General features: G+C 31.9%; 2 protein-coding genes across 13 annotated transcripts in view; both read right to left on the bottom strand.

Annotated features, from left to right (window-relative positions):
- The window catches only part of smpd5 (sphingomyelin phosphodiesterase 5), a 706,732-nt gene that overhangs the window by 323,660 nt on the left and 360,572 nt on the right, over nucleotides 1-22,500 (bottom strand). The gene's annotated exons all lie outside the window — the stretch shown is intronic.
- The window catches only part of plekhg4b (pleckstrin homology domain containing, family G (with RhoGef domain) member 4B), a 156,847-nt gene that overhangs the window by 36,956 nt on the left and 97,391 nt on the right, over nucleotides 1-22,500 (bottom strand). For 11 of the 12 annotated variants that reach the window (XM_087284857.1, XM_087284860.1, XM_087284862.1 and 8 more), the window contains 14 exons: nucleotides 22,361-22,481; nucleotides 22,174-22,270; nucleotides 20,291-20,377; nucleotides 20,073-20,189; nucleotides 17,858-17,956; nucleotides 17,301-17,443; nucleotides 16,094-16,232; nucleotides 13,951-14,073; nucleotides 13,290-13,445; nucleotides 11,033-11,297; nucleotides 9,494-9,884; nucleotides 8,762-9,011; nucleotides 7,121-7,210; nucleotides 4,805-5,029 (listed from right to left, as the gene is read on the bottom strand). In XM_087284857.1, coding sequence (XP_087140983.1) covers nucleotides 4,805-5,029; nucleotides 7,121-7,210; nucleotides 8,762-9,011; nucleotides 9,494-9,884; nucleotides 11,033-11,297; nucleotides 13,290-13,445; nucleotides 13,951-14,073; nucleotides 16,094-16,232; nucleotides 17,301-17,443; nucleotides 17,858-17,956; nucleotides 20,073-20,189; nucleotides 20,291-20,377; nucleotides 22,174-22,270; nucleotides 22,361-22,481 — 2,303 coding nt within the window. Of the gene's footprint in view, nucleotides 1-4,804; nucleotides 5,030-7,120; nucleotides 7,211-8,761; nucleotides 9,012-9,493; nucleotides 9,885-11,032; nucleotides 11,298-13,289; nucleotides 13,446-13,950; nucleotides 14,078-16,093; nucleotides 16,233-17,300; nucleotides 17,444-17,857; nucleotides 17,957-20,072; nucleotides 20,190-20,290; nucleotides 20,378-22,173; nucleotides 22,271-22,360; nucleotides 22,482-22,500 lie in introns of all 12 variants that reach the window. The other variant, NM_001431111.2, reaches the window with a different exon arrangement.

Below are 22,500 nucleotides of genomic sequence, written 5' to 3'. Positions count from 1 at the left end.
TCAATCAATTGGAACAAATCTGCTATACTCCCATTAAATTCCACCAGTGTGGATGTGACATCCCAAACATCACAAATCCCTCTGTGCACTAACTATATCACATATTTGGGTATCAATGTTTCCGCCAGGCTGTCAGAGTTGTTTGCACTTAACTATACTCCGTTACTTAAAAAAATAGATGACGATCTGCAAAGTTGGATGAACTTACCATTATCCATCATGGGCAGAATATCAGTAACCAAAATGTCCATACTCCCAAAAATAAACTATTTATTTTCAATGATTCCAACACAACCCACACATACCTGGTTCAAATCTCTAGACTCTATTATAACACAATTTTACTGGAAAAACAAGACCCCAAGAATTAAATTGACAACCCTACAGAAACCAAAAATACAAGGAGGATTAGAAGCACCACATTTTTACAACTATTTTTTGGCAAATCAGCTTCAAAACATACACAAATGGATTAAACCTAACTCATCAGAATACACATGGCAAGACATCGAACAATCAATATGCAAAGATATTAACATTTCAGAATTACCCTTTCACAGTCAATCAATCAAGAAACATCACTGTTTTAAAATGCCGACAATAGAAGCAACTCTGACAGCCTGGTGGAAATTTCATCAGGTCACAAATTCCCCACTCACACCATCTAAATACACCCCAATTTGGAACAACCTTGATTTCCTAGCCAACAAGAAGCCACTTAACTTTCGCACATGGGCAGCCAAAGGAATCACACAACTTCATCATATCTTTATTAATAATAATCTGGCACCATTTCCCCATATAGTCCAGACATACAGCATTGGGAGTAATTGCTTTTTGGAATATTTACAAATCAAATCATCAATTAAATCAAAATTACCTAACCAATCAATCAATCTAGACCTTCCACCTCAAATCTCAGAGTTTATTAATATATCTCCCTCTAAAAAATTGCTCTCCCAAATATACAAAATGATATCAAAATCAGACAATGCATTAGTTCTACCAACCACTAAATGGCAAACAGACTTATCTTTTAATCCCAATGCTGCATTCTGGACTCAAATTTGCAAAAACACATTTTCCATGACTAAAAATGCTAACTTACAACTTATACAGTACAAAGTACTTCACAGATCACATTTAACTGGGCAGAAATTATTTAAAATGGGTTTCACGTCAGAAATATGTTCACATTGCACACAAAACACTCCAGACACATATCTTCATGCCTTATGGCATTGCACTTCAATTAAATCATTTTGGGAAAAGGTTACTGACTCACTCTCCAACTTAATGGGTTGTCACATCCCACTGTGTCCCTCCCTCTGCATATTAGGTGACATATCCACAATCAATGTAAATAATACAAATGGTCAGTTTCTGCTGGTGGCTCTAACTATCGCAAAGAAAACTATCCTCATGAACTGGAAATCAAGAAATACCATTCACATCTCATACTGGAAAAACCTATTAACAGAATACATCTCCATTGAAGATCCTCTTTGCCTGAAGCCATTCCCTAACAACACCTTCATCAGTACATAAACAAGAGGGGAGGGGAGAGATAGGGTCAGGTAGAGATAAGGAGGAAGAGAAAAAAAAAAAAAAAATTAAATTAAATTTAAAATAAATCAATTGGAAAAAAAAAGTATAATGTAAACAATCAAAATAAAAGAATCATAATTCGGTCTTTATATACTTCTTTACTTTCCCTTTTGTTCTATTTGTTCCCCTTTTCTGTCTCTATCAATGTTATTTATTCATTTTATTATTATTATTATTTATAATATTTGTTTTCTATTTATTATTATTATTATACATAAATTATCATTATTATTATTAATTTTTATATACCAGTACTTTTCCTGACCAGTCCAACAACAGATAAAAAAAAAAAAAAAAAAAAAAAAAGGGAAAGAAAGAGAAAAGGAGGAAAGGAAAAAATAAGAGAGAGAAAGAAAAAAAAAAACTACTTACATGTACTAAATTCACAGGGTAAAGTGTAACGTAGGCATGGCAGCCTGGGCACTGCACTGGACTGATCCATGCCATACGTTACACTTTTTTTTAATGCATCACAAAGCAACTGACAAACACTTAATGCCCATCACACAACTACAACCTCCTCAATTTATTGTTACAGCTGTTGTTCTTTTTATTATTATCATTATTATTAGTATTATTATTATTATTACCAACATGAGTATATTATAGTTATCAAGTTAATAATCTATCATACATATCTTTAATATTATTCTTCCATGTGGGTTTGTACAATTCATAATTAGCATTGATATAGTGTTTTCTTTTTTATTTATTTAGTTTTTATTATTATTATAAGAATTTTTTTTTTTTGCTTATTCTCATTGCTCTGTTTGCTGAACTTTATTTATTTTATTTTACACTCTTTTTGTTTCTTTTCTTTTTCTTCGACTCCTCCCCCTCATTTTCTGTTTTTTTTTCTATTTTATTTTTATTTTTTATTTTATTTATTATTATTATTTTATTAATTTTGGTTTATTATTATTAGTTTGTTTTCTCTTTTCCTCTCTTTCCCCTTCTACTTACTACTATTATTATTATTTATTATTATTATTATTATTATTGTTGTTATTATTATTATTATTATTATTATTATTATTATTATTATTATTATTACTTGTCTTCTCCCTGATTTCCCATCCTCCCCTTTCCTCGACATCCTTGTCATAAATGGTATTACTTTTATTTTTTGTTATCATTATTATTATTACTGTTCTGACTTGTCCTGTTATCTTTTCATTATCATTATTACAAGTATTTATACCATTATCATTAGTAAGGTTGCAGTTGTTGTAGTTGTAACAGTAGTAGTTGTAGTAGTAGTAGTAGTAGTTGAAGTAGTAGTCATTGTAATAGTATCGATTGTTATTAAGTAATTGTTACGGAGATTATAGAAGTTGTAGTTCATGTAGTAATAGATGTCATTGGTATAGTAGTAGCAGAAGTAGTAATGGTGTGGTGGTTACAGTAGTAGTAGTAGTAGTCGTTGTTGGTGTAGTAATATCAGTAGTAGATGTTGTTGATGTAGATGTAGTAGAAGTGATTGTAGTAGTAGTAGTAGTAGTGGCAATGGTAGTAGTAGTAGTAGTAGTAGTAGTCGCAGTAGACATTGTGGTATTAATTGTAGCAAACGCTATAGTAGTATCAGTAGTAGTAGTAGTCGTTGTAGTAGTATCAGTAATAGTAGACATTGTAGTAGTAGTAGTCGTGGTTGTGGCTGTAGTAGAAGCATTAGTAGTTGTAATATAAGTAACTTTCTGTAGTAGTAGTTGGTGTAGCACTTGTGATTTATTATTATTGTTGTCAGTTATTACTGTTGTCCTTTCTTTCTTTTTACTCTCATATTTACTATCATACATTAATAAGCATTGTTGTTACTCTCTACCTCTGACTGGTTTCTTTCTATATGTTTTATTTATATCTGTGACACTTGCTTCATTTATTGACTGTTATTGTTCCTAATGTATGTACTCTGACCTGTCCACCAAGTTACCTTTACATGCATACACACACTCACATGCACACACTCACGCACATACCAGTACCTAACTATATTGTTGATGTTTTTGTTGTTTTTGTTTTGTTGCTTTGTATTTGTTATCTGTTGATGTTTTCTTGTATTTGTATGATTTTTGCATATACTAATAAAAAAAAAAAAAAAAAATGAAACATACGAAATTAGATGAAACTCTGGAGGAAATGCAGGATAGCCTGGTGATGCGACATTAATTGTTTTATACTAAAACTTTCCTTCTAAAAGTGCTTCCTTGGTCTTATCCATATTTCTTTGCATGTTGAACACACGTCGGCCACAACAGGAAAAAAAAACTGCAACTGCGTTCATTTTTTTTTACGTGTTAAATATTTCAAATTAATCGCATGCGTTAATGCACTAATTTTGACAGCACTAATATATGTACAAACACATCATTTGTTTTATTCATATAGTTGTTTATAAAACATTCAAGCATATATTAAAATAATGACAATAATTAATAAATATTTTTGGCAATTTTTTGTATCAAATGTTTTTTTATGAAATAATTAAAAAAATAATATTTAAGTATTTTTGCAGTTTTTTATTAAATTAATTTCCTTACTTTATTGAATTAGATGAATCATTTACATTCAATTAATTAAGCAATAAACTAATTAAACAAAATTTAAATGCTATTGATCAACCAAAAATCATTTATCCTTATTAGCTTATTATTTACTTAGCTAAACAAACATTTAAAGTAAATGCATTCAAATAAATGATTATATATAACTAATAATTAATTTAATTAAATAATAAAGTATTTCACATTAAAATGGTAAATGAAGAAATATATTTAAGCGTATTTAAAATGAAATCAAAGGTTTTTTTCCAAATACAATATTTACAGTTGAAGTCAGATTATTAGCGAATTATTAGTAAAATATTATTTACTGTCATCAAGGCAAAAACTATTACGTTTAGAAATTTGCTGAAGAAATCTTCTCTTTGGTAAACATAATTGGGGAAAAAAATAAACAGGGGGCTGACTTCAACTGTATCAGAAAAAAATATACAGTTATGTATTCATTCATTCATCAGCTTAGTCTCTTATTTATTAGGGGTCGCCAAAGCGGAGTGAACTGCCAACTATTCCAGCATAAGTTTTACACAGCCACAACCCAGTTCTGGAAAAGTATTCATAAATGTATGCATCTATTTATACACAAAAACGAACACTGAAATAATTTGAAATAGTTTCTTCCACGCAGTCAGACTTACATCACATCCTCTGATGGCGTCCATGGCCAGCAGGTCGTTTCCGTGTCTCAGCTGGAACTTGACCATCTCTTCAGCTGTTCTGAGGTCAGCGAGTTCCTGTTCCTGAGACTCGCTGCACTCCTTAATCAAATCCTTGAGCAGCAGAGCGTATTTACTCATGCGCTGGATGGGTTTCAGCAGGTACGACGCCAGGTCCATCTTATCACCCAGCTCCACCTGCTTATTCTGCACACACACACACAGAGAAATTACAATAATATTACAATGATTTAATATATCATCAACTTTATTAAGCAGCTCAACTGCTTGTTCAAGCTCTTGTTCTCTCCAGACTGGACTATTGCAACTCTCTACTAGCCGGGCTTCCAGCTAACTCTATCACACCTCTTCGGCTGCTTCAGAACGCAGCAGCACGACTGGTCGTTAATGAACCTAAAAGAGCACATGTCACTCCGCTGCTCATCCGTTTGCACTGGCTGCCAGTTGATGCTCGCATCAAATTCAAAGCTCTGATGTTTTCTTACAAAGCGACTTCTGGCTTTGTTCCTTCTTATCTGCCCTCAGTTCTGCAGATTTATGTGCCCTCCAGAAACTTGTCGCCTCGTGGTTCCATCCCAAAGAGGGAAGAAATCACTTTCCCGAACTCTCGCATTCAATCTGCCCCATTGGTGGAATGAACTCCCTAACTGCATCAGAACGGCAGAGTCACTCGCTGTCTTCAAGAAACCACTAAAATCTGTTTAGTCTCCACTTCACTTACTAATCTGCAATTGCCTCTCTGGCTATACCACTAACTGTACTACAAAAAAAAAAAAATTCTTACATTGCTAATGCTTTCCTTCTTAGGGCTCTATTTTGACTGTCCATGCGCAGAGCGCAAAACGCAGGGCGCAAACGCTTTCAGGGCGTGTCAGGACGCGTTTTTGCTAATTTAAGGACGGGAAATCTGCCTTGCGCCGTGGCGCATGTTCTAAAAGGGTTGAGTTTATTTTCTTAATGAGTTATAGGTGTGTTTTGAGAATAAACCAATCAGAGTCTCATCTACCATTCCCTTTAAGAGTCAGCTGCGTCACGCCAAGAGCGCATTCGCTATTTACATGACGCAAAGTAAGTCTAAGTGGAAAAAATAAGCATTTCACTAGCAAACAGTTAACAGCTTTTTAACAGAAAACTGTTAAACAGAGCATCTACTGCGTGAGAATGAGAGATAATGGATCACTTTCACTTTCGCTCTTGGATAGGGAAACCTTTACACACAGACATCAATTAGTCTATAAATAAATACTTTTGTTTGTTAAGCGCAAATATTCGTTTCAAAGCTATTTCTAAATTCAGTTCTAATTTCCAGCAAACGAATAAATGAATAATAATAACAAAATAAGCTCAAAAACCTGAGTTATATCCTAAAACACATGCTGAGCCCCATTTGGTCTAAAACCTGACAGGTGGACAAATCTAAGCTTGTTTTTAATAAAACAGATATAAATATGGATATAATAAATAATACTGCTAATAATAATAACATTATACAAAAACAAATTGTTATGAACGAACTGAAAAAGCCTCCCGAGATGAAGAAGGCATAAAAACAGTGGTTTTTCATATTTATGTAGGCTAGAAAATAATATGTTTTGTAATATTTTAATCCTTTATATTTATATTCTATATCTATTCTTATTATATCCTATATATATCCTTAATATTAAAATTTTTTCATATGTAAAGATATTTGCCTATTGCTCTCTTGTGTGTATTAAGCAGTGTGTAAGCGAGGCTCAACTCTGCGCCGGAGTTTAGACCGGGTTTGTTTTTGTCTAATGAAAAATCTATTATAGTTCCTCAAAATAGCGACGCCCCAGCAGTGCACCTCAGAACGCCTCCTTTTTAGAGCAGAACGCCTATGGGCGCACATATGAGCGCTAATGCATTTGCTATTTAAACAGCGTAGCGCAACGCCTCAAAACCACTCTTGCGCCAAGCTGAAACTACCAAAAGACTATTGTGCCGCGTCTTGCGCCACACTGCGCCGGGTGTATGATAGGGCCCTTAGACTTTACACACCTGAAACTTGCCTACAGCACTTATTCATTGTTGCTCTTATAGTTGTGTAAGTTGCTTCCTTGTTCTCATTTGTAAGTCGCTTTGGATAAAAGCATCTGCTAAATGACTAAATGTAAATGTAAATCATGATGAACGTGCACAATATTGCCTAACTAGTAGCTGAGAGAGCTTAATGTGCTCCTGTATGTTTTAATGGCATGTGTTTTCTTAAATTGCAGCACATTAAGCTCTCTCTTAATAATTGAAGTCATTTACCCTGAAGAAAGCGTTCCCGTGGCTGGTCAGCAGAGCATCTGAGCGGGGTTTATTCTTACTGTACAGAGCGTACATGCCGAACTGCTCCTCCTGGAAGAACATGAGAAAACACACTTACAGTATATCTGACAGAGGCGTCTTTATATGACATGATGGTCAAAATATTATCAGACCGAGAATGATAATTCAGGAGGGCTAATAATTCTGACTTCAACTGTATCTAGACCCTTTTGAGGAATGTAAACAAACCTTATTTCTACAGCCTCAGTGAATTCCTAAAGAGTCACATATTGTTAAATATGCTCTTCTTGCAGGTCTCGGTATGCTTATTTGGTCCGCTTCTGGTGCGCACTCGAGTACGATTGCTGCATTCTCACCTGCCCAAACGAACCGCACCAAAAGGGAAAACGAACTCTAGTGCGATTCAATCGAACTAAATAAGGAAGGTGTGAAAGCACCCTTAGACATCCTGCGGCGATATTTGTGCAAATGAGGCAGCGAGAATGACGCAAATGAATTGGCAAATTAAATTGCCGTGAATTGATCATTTTCCGCAATTGACATGCTTAACGTGCAAATTGCTCAAATTGGAAAAAAGTAACTTTAGTGGACATTCACTCTGCGTTAGCCAATCAGGAGCTTGCTCTAGTAGGGGCATGACAATGATAAAGCAACGCAATCTCACAGCAATTCGTAACTTTTTGCTTCATTGACTAATTCGTATAAATTCGTACGATCTAATTCGTACAATTTAGTACGATTTGCTCATCATCCAATGACGGTTGGGGTTAGGGGTGAGGTTAGGTGCCACGCCTCCTTTTTAAAATCATACATTTTCGCACGACTGAACTCGTACAAATTTGTACGAATTAGCCACTAAACTGCCAAAACGTAAAATACTAACGTTTCCTCGTGAGATCAGGCTGGATAAAGCCTCTGTTGAGAGACAGACCTCGCTGTAGCCCGCAGCTTGATGACCTACAGGACCAGGTCCACTACGTAACAGAAGATTGCCTACACCTCCCCCAAACCTAAACCCACTTGTCACAGTAGTATTGGCGTTACTGTAGTGGGCGGAACACTGTCCATTACATATTGGACCTGGTCAAGCGATTGTAAAACAGACTGCAGCAAGTACATCTTGCCTGCTGTTAGTGTCCCTCCTGTCTACAATGGACAACAGTTCATAAAGTCTGAAGCACTGCTGGAAGATTCCATCACCCAGATACAGTTTCTAGAGGAGTTGATGTGGAGTTGGTGCACTTCTGAAAGCAACTAGTGGACTCATATATGGTGTCGAACAGCTGTACGCTGTTTATCAGCCTTCCTAAAGCACATAAACACTGCTATTCTCTCATTAAAATCCAGGTTAGCTATTTAGCAACAAAACTAGAGTCACCGGACAGACAGAAACCCTGGCCATGACACAAATCCACGTCTATGAGTGAATTTCACATGTGAATGAAGCAAACTTTAAAAGGGGAAAGAAGCAAGCAAACTCTAAATGTTACAAAAATATAATTGCATGATTTGCCCCATTGGGTAATAAAAACTCTTCCCAAACTCTTTTCCCAATGAAACGCCAACTGTACTACATTCAATCAGCTCACGATCAGACTTTAAGTGTGTGTGTGGACTCACGTGCATGAGGAAGCATCTGCTGACGGTCAGCGGCGAGTGTGAGCACCTCTCCAGCTCCTTCAGAAAGTACAGGCTGTGGAAGTCGCTCAGTTTCTCTAGGTTGCCAAATATGATGCTGCGTTTCCCCCTCAGGTCCTGCGGGAGATCCAGTCTCTCCATCTCTGGGAAATATTGCTGGACGACGTAGATGAGAGAGCGGACGTACTCGCGCTCCGTGGAGATCATCTCATCCATAATGTGCTGCACTTTACTGCAACACACAAACATTATACTTTCAATAATACATTCAATTAAGTTATATTTATATTCATCTTTATATTTATGTATATTTTCTATATTTTGTTTTCTTCTGGAGAAAGTCTTATTTGTTTTATTCTGGCTAAGATAAAAGCTGTGATCCTAATTGTGGTGTTTGGTGACTGTCGCTTTAAATTCAAATGAGATTGCGCTTTTTTCAAAAGAAGGCGGAGTTACAGACACCTGTGTGTCAACATAGTGGCAGATTCAAACACAAGACTGAGGCCCTATGCTAATGAGGGAGAGATGGTCACTAGTGGGCGGGGCTTTCCCCCTCTGATGACACGTACAAAAGGAGAATGTCAATCAAAGTGTTTTCTTCATCAAGTGTGATTCGAAAAAATAGAATTAATACATGTTTATTATTAGAAGCTGCTTATATTGCCACACAACTGTGTTAAAACCTCTTAGAAATGAGATTTTTGCATTAAATACCTGCTGACGGAGTGGCAGTGATCAGCTCTGCAGGGTGTGGACAGGCTGCGGCTGCGGGTCAGCACTGGACTCTTCACATCCGGACGCTGCAGTTTTTTCTCCGCACTGACATTATTGCTGACCTCCAGGCCTCGGATGTAGACGCCGGTGTATCCGTGATGAGCGCTGGGCTCGTAGCTCAGCGTCTTCATGATCTTCTTGAGCGGCTGCTTGCGGAGACGATGTGGCTCAGACGGACTGGAGTCCACCGTGCAGTCGCTGTCTGTGTCCTCCGCTGTGCTCAGGCTTCTGGGAAACTGTGGAGCGTCATCATATTCCACACAGGAGCTCAGAGGCGGCAGATCTGGGGAAACACCTCCATTCAGGCTCTCCGGAGGACTCGAGAACACCTCTGGAAAGAAATTAGAAATACTATTATAATTATTGTCATTTTTGTTGGTTTATTATGCTGTCAAACAAAAGCATATATTTCAGCGTAATTTACAGTATATGCAGAGTTGGATATGACAATAGGAGTTGGATATGAACATAAATTATAATATAAATTATTTATATATAATTTATTTTATAATTAAATTATTATTATTATTATTATTATTATTATTATTATTATTATTATTATTATTATCATTATTATTATTATTCACATTTATATTATTATTTATGTTCATATCCAACTCCTATTGTCATATCCAACTCTGCATATACTGTAAATTACGCTGAAAATCAACTAACTAACCAATCAATCAATCAATCAATCAAAAAAAACTAACAAATCATTTAATCAATAAACATATAAATAAATAAAAACGAATAAATATCAACCAACCAATCTACAAACAAACAAACAAACAAACAAACAAACAAACAAACAAACAAACAAATCAATCAAAAAATCATTTAATCAATAAACATATAAAAAATAAATAAATATAAACCAATCTACCAACAAACAAACAACCAAACAAACAAACAAACATAAATTAATCAACAAAAATTATTAAACATATAAATTTAAAAATATATATATCAACAAACCAACCTACCGACAAACAAACAAACAAACAAACATTACATAACCAATAAAAAACTAACAAACAAATCTATCAATCCATAAATATATTAAAAAATATATATCAACCAACTGACCATTCAATCAATCAATCAATCAATCAATCAATCAATCAATTAATCAATTAATCAATTAATCAATCAATCAATCAATCAATCAATCAATCAATCAATCAATCAATCAATCAATTAATCAATTAATCAATCAATCAATCAATCAATCAACAGGTTAAACAAACATTAAATATTAAAAATATTAATATCAATCAACCAATTAATCAATAAATCAACAAACAAACCAATCAATTAAGCACTCAATCGATCAATGAACAAATAAATAAATCAATACATTTCCAATTATCAATTAACCAATTAACAAACAAACAAACAAACAAATAAATGAATATCAATCAATCAATAAATCAATCCATCCATTATTTGCTATAAAGGAGTGTGTAAATGTCTCACGTGTGGTGTGTTGTGGTGTGCTGCTCTCCATCAGCTCCTCCAGCTGCTGTTGTGTGTGTTTGCAGCTCCTCCAGATGTTCCTCCAGCGCTGCTCCTCTCCTGGACTCTCTAGCTGCTGCAGCGTCTGCTGGAACGAGCTGAAGTTCTGTGGGGAAAACTGCTGCGCCTCGCTGTGAAAATCCTGGAGCATCTGCAGTGCCGCCGCGTCCCCGTCCACGCGCAGGCGACATAAATACTCCTGACACTGGAGCATCCATTCATTCGCCTGACAGATGAATAAAAAATAACACAATAATACTGAATATTGAACATTTTTAATTATGAAGCACTGCCCTGTTTCTGTTTGGGTGATAATTGATCTGACTTTTATTACATACCTGCCAGCATTAGGATGTAAAAACACGAGAAACCCCCCATTTTTAAGACTGTAATAATTAGATCAAATTTATTTATTAATTTATTTTTGTTTGAGTTTATTTTTGTTACTTTTTACATTTCATTCACATTTTTTTCTCATTTTCAAGTGACAAATTCCAGATCATTTGTTTTTGCAAGTGAATTGAACATAAAACAATTAAGTTGTCCCAACACAAATAATTTAAGTTAAAGTAACAAATGCAAGTGTATTAAACTTAAAACAATTAGGTTGTCTCAACACATGGACTAAGTTAACGTAACAAATGCAAGTGAATTAAACATTAAACAATTAAGTTGTCTCAATATAAATCGTTAACGTAACGATTGCAAGTGAATCAAACATAGTCAATTTGTGTTGACAAATTAATTGTTTTATGTTTAATTCACTTGCATTTGTTACGTTAACTTAAGACAATTAAGTTGTCTCAACAAATATCGATTAAGTTAACGTAACAAATGCAAGTGAATTAAACATGATATAATTAAGATGCCCCCCCAAAAATCTATTAAGTTAACGTAATAATTGCAAGTGAATTAATCAATTGATTTTTGTTGGGACAACTTAAATATTTTATGTTTAATTTACTTGCATTTGTTATGTTAACTTAATCGATTTTTGTTGGGACAACTTAATTGTTTAAAGTTAACGTAACAAATGCAAGTGAATTCACTTAAAACAATTAAGTTGTCCTAACAAATATCGATTAGGTTAAAGTAATGAATGCAAGTGAATTTAACATAAACTATTAAGTTGCCCTAATAAAAACCAATTAAGCTAACATAACAAGTGCAAGTGAATTAAACAATCAATTTTATTTTTTTTTTGTTGGGACAACTTAATTGTTTTATGTTTAATTCACTTGCATTCATTACGTTAACTTAATCGATTCTAGTTGAGACAACCGAACTGTTTTAAGTTAACATAACGAATGCAAGTGAATTAAATATTAAACAAGTAAGTTGTCCCAACAAAAAATCGATTAAGTTAAAGTAAGAAATGCAAGTGAATTAAACAATCGAATTTTGTTGGGACATTGTTTTATGTTTAATTCACTTGCATTCGTTACATTAACTTAATCTGTTTTTGTTAGGACAACTTAATTGTTTTAGGTTTACGTAAAAAATGCAAGTGAATTAAACTTAAAACAGTTAAGTTGTCCCAACACAAATGAAGTTAATGCAATAAATGCAAGTGAATTGAACATAAAACAATTAAGTTGTCCCAAAACAATTCGATAAAGTTAATGTAACAAATGCAAGTAAATTAAACATAATCGATTTTTGTTGGGACAACTTAATTGTTTTATGTTTAATTCACTTGCATTTTTTGCGTAAACTTAAAACAATTAAGTTGTCCTAACAAAAACAGATTAAGTTAATGTAACGAATGCAAGTGAATTTAACATAAAACAATTAAGTTGTCCCAACAAAAATCGATTATGTTTAATTCACTTGCAATTGTTACCTTAACTTAATCGATTTTTGTTGGGAGAACTTAATTGTTTAAAGTTAACGTAACAAATGCAAGTGAATTCAACATAAAGCAATTAAGTTGTCCCAACATAAATCGATTAAGTTAATGTAACAAATGCAAGTAAATTGAACATAAAACAATAAATTGACTCAACACAAATAGATTAAGTTAACATAACTAATGTAAATGAATTGAACTTAAAACAATTAAGTTGTCCCAAAAAAATCTCCAGAATTGTGTTGTTTCAACTCATTCTAAATAAGTAGTTTAAACAAACAGCAAATATCATGCTTTGGGTGTAGCGACAAATGAATAACTGACAGGATGCATCAAAATACCCATAATGCCCTGCGCAGCAGATTTTACCGATTGGTAGAACTCGTAAAGGTTGTGCAGGACGTGGAGCTGACTCCTGCGGGTTTCACAGCGCTGCAGGACGGAGATGATCTGCTGATTGAGCTCCAGCAGAGAAGAAGAGCTGTCAGACTCTCTCAACAACACTGATGCTTTATTCTGCTGCTCCTGCACACACACACACACACACACACACACACACACACACACACACACACATTGAATTCAAGTTTTAATTGTCACATACAGAGTCAAACACAGTATGATATGCACTGAAATGCTTACACAATCACTCGTGACCAATAACAATATTAATCATAACAACAACAATAAGAATCTAAATGTGGAGAAATAGAAGTTATGCAATAGAAAATAAAAGCAAATATAAACTTTTTAAAGAGTATAAAAAAGCATGACAAAGTGTATAAATATAGCTTTCTATATAAACAAACAAACAAACAAACAAACAAACAAACAAACAAACAAAAAAAAATGGTTACATTCAGTTGAAATTGACAATCTGGAAACTCTCCCCATTATTCTCCCACTCCTCTCAGATGGGATGTCAGGCCAAATCAAAGGTTAGCATTGGCCAACTTTAGCCCGAGTGCCCCAGTTTGGGCATCTCTAGTCTAAACACAAACTCTTTCAGTGTGATTTCCTGAACACTCACGCGGGCCTCCTGCATGAAGAGCTCCAGACTCTTGCTCATGTCCTGAATGGAGCTCAGAGAGAGCGAGAACGAGTCCAGAGGAGCCAAATGTCTCTCGCTCTCCACATAAAACCAGCGCTTTATCTGAACACAGAAAACACACACACAAACATCAGCACTCACATTTCTCTTCATTTCAACCTACACAAACAGCTGTAAGTAAGGATAACCCTGCAGTAATGATAATCAAACCATGCTGTGTTATATCTAGCTTTGTTTGTGTCATATACACTGTTATTATTGTCATATTTACTGCATAATGTAAAGACAGTATTACAGTATTGAATGGTTTAAGAGTTATATTTCCATTTTATTTTCTGTAATTGTTTTTGTTGTATTTTTATTAGTTTAATTAGTTTGGTGTATTTATTGTAGTCATTTTAAACGAGTCGAATTAAATAAATTTCTCCTTGGCAACTAGCCTAGACTATGTCTTGTAAGCCTCTGTGAAAAAAAAAAAAATTCTTAGAGCAATGCTGCAGACAAACATGACTAAAAGGCTAATTCTATTTTATTTTATTGTTTTTTTTAACAGTCTATTAAAATTTTAACATTCATTATTTTATTTTATTGCATGTGCTTTCAATTATATTATATTAATGCTTTTTTATTTTATCATTATTTATTTTTATATGCATTTTATTTACTTTTTTATTATTTATACATTTTTATATGCAATATTTTATTTCAGTTTTAATGCATATGCTTTAATTATATTTTATTATTTATTTTTTGTTTAACATTTTATTATTTTTATGCAATCTTTTATTTTAACGCATGTGCTTTTAATTATATTGTATTTCAATAATTTAGTTTAATTTATAATTATTTATTTTATATGTATTATTTATTTACTTTTTATATGCATTATTTTATTAATAATGCATGTACTATTAATTTGTTTAACAATTATTTTATTTTATTTGATTATTATTTTTTATATGTATAATATTTATTTGTTTGTTATTATTTATTAATATTTGTATGCATTATTTATTTTTAATGTATGTGCTTTTATTTTTGTATGTTTTATTAATTATTTTTTCGTTTATTATTATTTATTTATATGCATTATTTATAAGAATTTTTAATATTATAAATTTTTATATGCATAATTTTCTTTTATTATAATGCATGTGCTTTTAATTATGGTATTTTTATTAATTATTTAGTTTTATTGTTTATTTTTTTTATATGCATTATTTGTTTACTTTTTATTATTTGTTCATTTATATATGCATTATATTGTTTTATTTTTAATTCATGTGCTTTTAATTATATCATATTTTATTTATTTAATTTTATATGCATTATTTTATTTTATTTTAATGCATGTGCTTTTGATTATATTACATTTTTTACATTTTTATTTTATTACGATTTACTTTTTAATTATTTATTTTATAATATATTTAATTCACGTGCTTTTAATTATATGTAAGCATTTATTTTTTTATTTCATTATTACTTATTTTTATTTGCATTACTTATTTACATTTTTATTATTTAGACATTCTTATATGCATAATTTATTTTATTTTTAATGAATATGCTTTTGCATGGACTTTTATCACCTTCCAACCTAATTTGATCAGTTCAAATATATTATTTTATAATTTTTATTATTTTATTATATTTAAATGTATTCTTTTCTTTTCTTTTACTATTTTCTTTTAATATTATTATTATTATTATTATTATTCTTTTGTTTTAATACATTTTTCTTTTCTTTTAATAAATTGGTATTTTACTTTATTTTTAATGCAAGTGCTTTTGCATTGACTTTACTTCCCATTTAATTTGATTATTTCAAATTTACTAAATAAATTGACTGAATAAACACCGTAAAATAAGATTATTTTACTAGGTTTATAAGAAATATAAACCTAGGATATATATATATATATATATATATATATATATATATATATATATATATATATATATATATATATATATATATATATTTTTTTTTTTACATCTAAGATATAAACACATGAGACATAAAAAGCATAAATAATCAGATAATGAGTACAAATGTTTTATCAAAAACGTAATTTCACACTAAATGCATTTTTTTGCAGTGTGTAGTGTAATCGTTCACCTCCTCCTGTTTTTCCTGTATTGTGCGCAGCTCCAGGAGCGTCTCCAGATTCTGCAGGGATTTATTAGAGAGAATCACCAGTTTATGAACCTCTTCATCCACCTGATTATATAACGCACTGACCAGATCCACAGCGTCTCTGCACAAAAAACACAACATCAGGTTTCAACTACACAACCACACATCCAAACAACACATATTATGCATCAGTTTGACCTTAATTTTTTCACTCTTTCTTAAATGACTTTTTACATTTTAAATCGAGCACTATTATTTTAATTCACACCCCCATCATGAAAGTCCTTACTGTACTTAATCTTTTACTTACACCTAATATTTACATTAAGAATGTACACTGCAAAAAAAGCTTTTCTTACTTAAATTTTTGTACTCGTTTTTATTCCAAACATCATTAATTTAATTTCATTTAATTTCATTTAATTTCATTTAATTTCATTTCATTTTAACTTGGATAAAATATAACCTTATTTATTTAATTTAATTTATTTTTATTAAATTTTAAATAAAAAAATATTAAATGTAGTTTTTAATTAATAAAATTTAAATTAAATTTAAATTATTCAATTTTAAATTTAATTTAATTTAATTTAGTTTTTAATTAATTTAGTTTAAATTGATATAATTTAATTCAACTTATTTTATTTAAATGAAAACTTATTTATTTAATTTAAATTAAACTTAATTTTTTTATTGTTCTTAAATAATTACATTTAATTTTAACTGGGATAAAATGTAAACTTATTAATTTAATTTAATTTAATTTTTATTTAATTTAATTTAAATTAAACTCAATTTAATTTAATTTAATTTAATTTAATTTTAATTTTAATTTAAATTAAACTCAATTTAATTTAATTTAATTTAATTTGATTTAATTTAATTTAATTTAATTTAATTTAATTTAATTTAATTTAATTTAATTTAATTTAATTTAATTTAATTTAATTTAATTTAATTTAATACTCTGCCAAAAACTGCCATTTATAATTTTGGCGACCACTAATAAAGGAAAGTGAGTGAGAGTGAGTTATTTTATTGTTTATAATTTGTTTCTATATTTTATTGTTTGTTTTATATTTTAGTATTTCTATTAAATAAAATAACATAGTACTAATTAAAAAAGCATACATGCATTAAACTGATCTTGAAAGGCTGATACAGCATTAAAAATGTCTGAAGTGAGCACCTGTAGTTGTGGTTTTCACACATCTCCTCTTTCCTGAGCCGAGCCAGAAATGTTCCTCCCTCCAGCCGCAGCCGGTTCAGTTCAGTGTCGTCCAGAATGTTCTTCATCAGGCTTTTCTGCTGACCTATGACCTCTGACACCTCCTACAGCGGGACCACAAAAGGGGTTTCAACAGCTGCTTTAAAAGATTCATTTGAAGTAAAGTTCTGCTTCTGCTATCAGAAAAAGAGACATGCAACAAAGACTAGGCAATAGAGGCATGCAGATTCAAACTCACGGGGAAAAGTATGGTAGTTCAAGACAGAAATCACTCTTTTGTGTTTTGTAATAAAATAACAATGTTAAAAAAGAAATATAGACACATTTAGGAAGAGTCGGTGTTATATTACCACACTAGGGCTTCATTTTAGCAAAGTTATTAAATTAATAAAATTGAAAACACTCAAAATGACTGCCTCGGTAGTTCTAGTGTTAAATGTTTCAGTGTTTTCCACAGTAAATGATCATGAAATCATAAAGATTTTTAATATGTTGTTCCACAAGATGCACAGTTTTACCTGAGCTGTCTCCAGATTGCTGATGTTGTTTAGTGTCTCGATGGAGCTCTGAAGAAAAGAGATCGCAGCGCTGCAGCTCGACGCAAACGGCTCAATTTTCTGCCAAAAAAACAAAACAAAAACAAAAAGATTTATTAGTTTCACTTCTGTTCAACTTGAATTATTTTATATATTTACACATTTCTAAACATAACAGTTTTAATAACTAATTTCTAATAACAATTTTATTTTATCTTTGCACCAGAGAAAGAGCAACAGCTTATTTGCATTTAAAGACACACACATAAAATTAGGGCTGGACAATAATTCAATATCAATATACAGTTGAAGTCAGAATTATTAGCCCCCCTGTTTAATTTTTTCCTCAATTTCTGATTTTTCTCAACACATTTGTAAACATAATAGTTTTATTAACTCATCTCTAATAACTGATTTATTTTATCTTTGCCATGATGACAGTAAATCATATTAGACTATAGATGTTCTAATTAAATTAACTAGGCAGGTTAGGGTAATTAGGCAAGGTGTTGTATAATGATGGTTTGTTCTGTGGACTATCGAGAAAATATAGTTTAAAGGGGCTAATTATATTGACCTTAAAATAGTGTTTAAAAATCTTAAAACTGCTTTTATTCTAGCCAAAATAAATCAAATAAGACTTTAACCAGAAGAAAAAATATTATCAGACATACTGTGAAAATTTCCTTGCTGTGTTAAACATCATTTAGGAAATATTTAAAAAAGAAAAAAAATTCAAAGGGGGCGAACAATTCTTCAACTGTATATCGTGATAGATTTATTTTCAATATCGGTGCTATAAGTTTTAAGCCCGTTTCCGGGATTTTATTTTTGCATCTAAAAAGTTCATATCAATAATTTTTTTCTTTGAACCACCAGGTGGCAGTCTCTGTACTTTTATTTCGGAGTGCAGATTGCATACGTTTTATTAATATATATATTTTTTACTATATATATATATATATATATATATATATATATATATATATATATATATATATATATATATATATATATATATGTATGTATATATATATATATATATATATATATATATATATATATATATATATAGCTAAAAAAAAAAAAATATATATATATATATATATATATATATATATATATATATATATATATATATATATATGTGTGTATTTACTATTTTCCCAAGTGTATATAACTACTGTAAGAAATTATCAGCGTTCGGTACTTACTTTCAGTATTATCTTTGCTTGAACTGAACCTATCTAATCCTGTTTGTATGAAATGAACCTGCACCTACGCAGGTTTGAGCTACCAGCAGGGCCGGAGCAAGCTGAACTGCCGCTCTAGGCCAGCGGTTCCCAAACTTTTCAGCCCGCGACCCCCAAAATAACAATGCCAGTGACTCGCGACCCCCAATATCCTCTGAGGTGGTTATAAATACAGAAACCTTGCATGCAATGATACAGACACACCAATTAAATTTGTGTCAGTGCTTTAAATGTGCCAGAAAGTATAACCTGATGTTATAAAATCAAAATGCATCTGACGCTATTGCTGCCTTTAATATAATGTAATTACCCCAGGGGTCGCAATCCAATAGAACTAGTAACTATAAGCTACTATATTAACTATATAGTATAAAGTAACTATAAACAACTATTTTTATTTTCAGTATAGTTATGGATAAAATATGTTAATTTTTATGGTTTAATAAAAATAAATAGATTTTTGGAAATCACCAGGCGACCCCCCTTCATTGCCCTGCGACCCCTCGGGGGGTCCCGTCCCCCACTTTGAGAACCACTGCTCTAGGCAAAGGACGGTCTCAACACTAAAGTAAAAGCAGTGGGGTGGGGTGGGGTGGGGGGGTGAGGAAGCTGTCGCAGACTCTGCCCTTTCTATTGTGCCATCCTAGAAGCAGATATAACTGAGGGCGCGGGTGGTGAGGGTAGTTTCGGGGACGCCGCCCTCTCTATTCTGCCAACCTAGGCAGCCGCCTAGGTCGCCTCTATATACGCGCCGGCCCTGGCTACCAGAACTGTTGTTATGACAACAAGTCTCAGATGAGTTTTGAAGAGCGAATGGATCCTGGAACATGCCAAATCATCAATATCTAAATCCAGCTAATTGAGTAATCCATGTACAAAGAACAGACCCCTGGACACAGTGTGAGTGTAAGAAGATAAACACAGGTGTTGTTGTAAATATGCACCTGTCTGAAGTTAATATAGTGGCTGTGGTCATATGGAAACGTGCCGTCCAGGTCTGTGGTGAGCTGCGTGGAGTCGATGTGTTTCTGCAGAGCTTTTAGAGATGTCAGGACTTCATACTGGACACACAGAGAGAGAGAGAGAGAGAGAGAGAGGTCAATAAAAACACACTGTAGTCCGGCTGATGAAACAACAGAAACACATACTGTCGTTCACTCACCGGAAATGTGACGTCACGCTCAACTTTCACTGCTGCTTCTTTTTCCACCAGAAACAAAACTGAGTAAAGTGCATTGGGTACAGAAGTCTGGAGGGACAGAAGAATTCACAAGGCATGACTTAAAAAGCAATAAATAAATGCAATAAAAAGAAATGAATGTGATTAATTGAATAAATAAATCAAACAATCAATAAAAGAAAGTAGGGCGAGGCAGTGGCGCAGTAGGTAGTGCTGTCGCCTCACAGCAAGAAGGTCGCTGGGTCTCTGGTTCGAACCTCAGGTCAGTTGGCGTTTCTGTGTGGAGTTTGCATGTTCTCCCTGCCTTCGCGTGGGTTTCCTCCGGTTGCTCCGGTTTCCCCCACAGTCCAAAGACATGCGGTACAGGTGAATTGGGTAGGCTAAATTGTCCAGAATGTGTGTGTGGATGTTTCCCAGAGATGGGTTGCGGCTGTAGTGCATGTGCTTGGGGAAACCGGAGCACCCGGAAGAAACCCACAACAACACAGGGAGAACATGCAAACTCCACACAGAAATACCAACTGACCCAGCCGAGGCTCGAACCAGTGACCTTCTTGCAGTGCGGGTACAGCGCTACCCACTGCGCCACTGCAAGTAATAAAACTGTCAAATGAATAAAAAAAATAAAATAAAACTGTTTAATAAACAAAAAAATGAAAGAAAATTAAATAAATAAATGACGATTTTAAATAAAATAATGGTAATAAGGTAAAAAAATCAAAATTATGAATAAATAAAGAGTCAAAAAAGTAAACAGTAAAAACACCCAACAAATTAAAATGTCAAATAAATAAATAAATAAATAAATAAATAAATAAATAAATAAATAAATAAATAAATAAATAAATAAATAAATGTGCCAAATAAATAAATAAAAAGACAATAAACAAACAAATAAAGAAAATGTTAAATAAAGAAAAATGTCAAATAAATAAATAAACAAACAAATAAATAAAATGTTAAATAAAGAAAAATGTCAAATAAATAAATAAATAAACAAATACATACAATTATTGAAAAAACAAAAACAAATAAATATGTAATAAAACAAATTAAGAAACAAAAAATGTCAAATAAATAAATAAATATATACATGTGTCTAATAAATAAATAAATATGTCAAATAAATAAATAAATAAATAAATATGTCAAATAAATAAATAAATAAATATGTCAAACAAACAAATAAATAAATAAATAAATAAATAAATTTGTCAAATAAATAAATATATAAATAAATTTGTCAAATAAATAAATAAATAAATATGTCAAACAAACAAACAAACAAATAAATAAATAAATAAATTTGTCAAATAAATAAATATATAAATAAATTTGTCAAATAAATAAATAAATAAATATGTCAAACAAACAAACAAATAAATAAATAAATAAATAAATTTGTCAAATAAATAAATATATAAATAAATTTGTCAAATAAATAAATAAGTAAATAAAATTTTTGTCAAATAAATAAATAAATAAATAAATATGTCAAGTAAAGAAATAAATATTTCAAATAAATTACAAAATAAATAAATGTGTCAAATAAATAAATAAATAAATAAATATGTCAAGTAAAGAAATAAATATTTCAAATAAATTACAAAATAAATAAATGTGTCAAATAAATAAATAAATAAATATGTCAAATAAATAAATAAATAAATAAATAAGTCAATTAATACAAACGTCTAAAAAATAATTATTAAATAGAAAAATATTATAAATAAATAAAGATGAAAGATGGATAGCTGAAAATGCACACGCACGCACACAGGCACGCACGCACATAAACTTTCCTCCAACTGGACAGGTGTGGATCAGTTCTCTGTCTGCAGTGTAAAAGTGTGTGGTTTGATCACCTGAAACTGAGACAGAGCCGAGATCAGTGTGGAGGGAACCGTCTGCTGTCTGCGAGCGTCTACCAGAACTGTCAGCCCCAGCTCTCGCTTCTCCTTCCTGAAAGAAACAAACAGCAGAGTGAAATCAAAGCGGATGGAGAGTGAGGAGTTTCCAGATCAGATGTGGAGGTGTAGAGGCGTTCCTCACCGCAGACTGCTGCAGTAATAGCAGAGTAAAACACTGATGATCTGATCTGTGCAGTCGCTGCTCCACACCTGCTTACTGCAGCACACCTGAACCACAGCGCGACCACCGCGCTCCACGTTACCTGAACACACACACACACA

Source organism: Danio rerio, chromosome 16 (assembly GCF_052040795.2).
Source record: "Danio rerio strain M-AB ecotype USA chromosome 16, GRCz13ab, whole genome shotgun sequence".
NCBI classification, from domain to species: domain Eukaryota; kingdom Metazoa; phylum Chordata; class Actinopteri; order Cypriniformes; family Danionidae; genus Danio; species Danio rerio.
The sequence above is the reverse complement of the archived record's forward strand: the minus strand, read 5'-3'. Positions and strand labels throughout refer to the sequence as shown.